This window comes from Thalia democratica, chromosome 3 (assembly GCF_965202585.1).
Source record: "Thalia democratica chromosome 3, ktThaDemo2.hap1.1, whole genome shotgun sequence".
Lineage (NCBI taxonomy): Eukaryota > Metazoa > Chordata > Thaliacea > Salpida > Salpidae > Thalia > Thalia democratica.
The window spans coordinates 76,815,203-76,818,454 of record NC_139167.1 but is presented as its reverse complement, the minus strand read 5'-3'; the positions used below and the strand labels follow the sequence as shown (position 1 = coordinate 76,818,454).

The 3,252-nt window shown below is 31.2% G+C and overlaps 1 protein-coding gene across 1 annotated transcript; it reads right to left on the bottom strand.

Moving 5' to 3' along the window:
- Window positions 1-234: 234 nt before the first annotated feature.
- LOC145832561 (growth/differentiation factor 8-like) lies at window positions 235-1,894 on the bottom strand. The gene is made up of 3 exons (XM_082939875.1): window positions 1,555-1,894; window positions 816-1,183; window positions 235-648 (listed from the first exon to the last, which is right to left on the bottom strand). The coding sequence occupies exons 1-3, from the start codon at window positions 1,892-1,894 to the stop codon at window positions 235-237; spliced, it is 1,122 nt and encodes a 373-aa protein (XP_082796001.1).
- Window positions 1,895-3,252: the final 1,358 nt, after the last annotated feature.

Sequence of the window (3,252 nt, the reverse complement as noted above, 5' to 3'; positions counted from 1 at the left end):
ATTTTTATTAAACGTTGACTTGCTCATATTCACCAACCAAAAAACGGTCTTTCCTATTTTTTTTTATTACTTAATAAAAAGTTTTGTTGAAATTCTTAGTTTTTTAACTAAAGAGACTAAATTTAAAGCAAAACGTCAAAGAAAAAACAATACAAGTATTTTTTGAACAGTTTTTTTACTATTATAAATTTTCTAAATATCCATAAATACTCTGCAGCTAGTTCTTACGTCGAGTTATGCGCACCCACACTTAGTTATGTACATATCATCCAACTTTTTATGCACCATGTTGTTCAAACCGTCGTAGTACATGATGCTGAGCGGCTTGGTCTCTTTCGCGGTGCAGCAGCCGTCTCGTGCGTCCTTGTCTATGACCTGGTTGGTCATGGACACCAACTGACCCCGCATCGTTGACATGTCCTGGGAACGACACGGCCCGGAGCAGTAGTAAGCGTTCCAAGACTTCGGGAAAACCACAAAGTTCCAGTTGACTGAGCTGAACTCGATGTTGAGATCGTGACGGCAGCAGTGAGAAGGTTGCAACAATTTATTTGCGCAGATCTCAGTCATGTCCCTGGTATTCAACTCGCGCTTGCTCCTGCTTTTAATCATCGGGTTTTTTTTCAGCGAAACTTGTATGTAAGGTCTCTGTATGTATTTTGAAATTTAGTATTAGTTAATTATTTTGATAAGAGACATTTTTTAATTATACAAAAATGATATATATTACAACTTTAAAATATAAAGTTTGTAAAAGTTAATATATCGCATATATGTGTATAGAGTATAATCATACAACTATAACTAAAACTTACATAGGGGTTGTTTTTATCAGTGAAGTCAACGGACAAAATTTGATCATCTTCAGCGTAAATTCGAATTCGGCGCTCCTCTTCCTCATTTTCCAGCCACTTGTTCACGTGACTTAAAACGTCCAACTTTTTCCAATGCCCCTTGTCGCTTATCAGCTTGACCTTCCGTCTCGGTCCACTGAACAACTCCGAGGCGCCGTCGGCGGCAGTCCTGTACTTGACAATGTTGATGTGGGTCTCGTTTTTCGTTCTGCCAGCTTGAGGCTTGACGTACAAGTAGAGTGAAGCTTTTTTCGCAATGAAGCTTCTCTCATTTTGCGTGATCTCAAAGTAGCTACCCGTGGTTCCCATTTCGCGCTCAGATTTGCTCACTAAAAAATATTAAAATTTATTTGTAGCAAATTTTGTAAACAGACATATAGGTTACATATAAGTTATAAAATTAAAGTTTTTAATTGTTTCATTGTATGTAACATAAAATAAATATATTTACATAAACATACTTAAAACGAATTAAAAAAAAGTTAAAATTCATAATAAATTTCGTAATCGCCAGTAACGCTTTATTAAACTTAACATAAAAAATTTTTTCAATGTATTTTATAATAAGAAACCTAACATTAAGAAATGAATTCCTTTTAAAGTTTTTATTTTATTTACTTATTCTTTTTGGTTATTCAACTGCTTTAAAGATTTTATTTATAAAAAAACTATAATTAGTTATTTCTTATCAAAATATAACCTGGTTTCGCAAGTATGATGAGCTCCTTGTTCGACGAACTTTCCTCCTGATCTGGTTCTTCCGTGATTCCGTACCTCTTCTTCAGGGACTCGATCATTGCCGGGCTGGGCAAGTCTTCGGCGCTGATGTTCGGAACGCTGTCCAGATCCAGTTTTTCGAGCAGAGTCGTTCGAAACTCCTCTATTCTTTTCATTCTGGTCGAGCTCAGCCTTTTGCAGTGCAAATCGTCCGGGTCGCACGAGTGGGGGTCAGTATTGGAATCTAGATCGTGCACTGTTGCGGAGGAACACGACCCGCATACAATTAAAAATGCGCACAAAACGAAGAAGTGTTTAAGCATGTTGATAATATTTTTGTTAACCTAAAAGTTTTATTACATGACTTATTCGGAAAATAACCAATAACTAATAAGAAAAATCAATTAAGAAGCTTACACAATAATTTAAGAGGTATTTTTTTAAGTTTTACGTATTCAATAATTTAAAAGGTATTAATTTAAGTTTTTCTAAATTTTTAAAATAACTGAAAATAAAGCTAGTATTGAGTACTCAATAAAAATAGTTATAAACTCAATATGAAATCATAATGAATACGTTACAGCTGTGTTCTGGTACTCACAGCACTGTTGTACTATCTAAAAATTCTATATGAGATAAATAATTACTGATTGTGCACTTTAGTTGTTGGACTATAAGATTTTAGAAGGTATTAAAAAAGAGTTAAATCAAAAAAAAATGGTTACTTTAAGATTATAAAAATTGAAGTTGTTATTAGTCTTGAAGTGTAGCGTACTTTTCCTAGACTTTAAAATCTTTAAACCTATTCAATAAATTTTCATTTGGCTTTTAACTACCAACCAAAATATAAATGGTAATATTTATGTCAACATAATGTCTTTAAAATTGACCTATGATACTGAAGTAATTTTTACAAGATCGAAAAATTAAAAAACTCTTTTAATTCTTTTAATCCTGGTCACAACGTATTTACTAAATAATTAAATTATTAGTTATTAACAATAAATGGGTGCTGAAAAGCAAATTATTTAAAATTCATGTTTAAAATGATTTTATGGTTTTGTAAATAGACCTCAAGACTAAAAAAAAGTTAAATGTTGTCATAAAATATATGTTTTAATAGACTGTTAGAAAATAAAACCTGATTAGACCTGAGCTTACCAAAATGAAGTGACCTGCAGAGTATTTGTGCTAAAATGAATTTAAATTTTTTATTTACTAATATTGTCTCGAAAATTCTCGTAAGATAAAAGCCATTGTGTTTTTGAGCCAAAATAGATTCATGAACAAAGACAAAAAGGTTTTTCCAGGTTTTTTTAGTGATTTTTTCAAAATTTCAAAAAAACAACGTTTTTTTTTGCCTAAATTGTCAATTTCCAGGTTTTACATGATTCCAGGTAAGTGGCAACCCTGTATTAGCAATGATATAACACTAAATAATAACATTTTGTGATCTTAAACTCTTAGACAAACTGACTCGAAAAAATTTAAGTTAATTGATTCTAGTTTTTTACTTTTTTTAAACATTATTATTCCTTATGAATCACAAGTGCAATCTATATTTTTTAAACATGACATTTAAATAAATTCAAATACACTTAATACAACAAAATAAACTTTAATTAAAATAAAATAAAAACTATTACTTTTAATCCTGATCACAACTAATTTACTACACAAG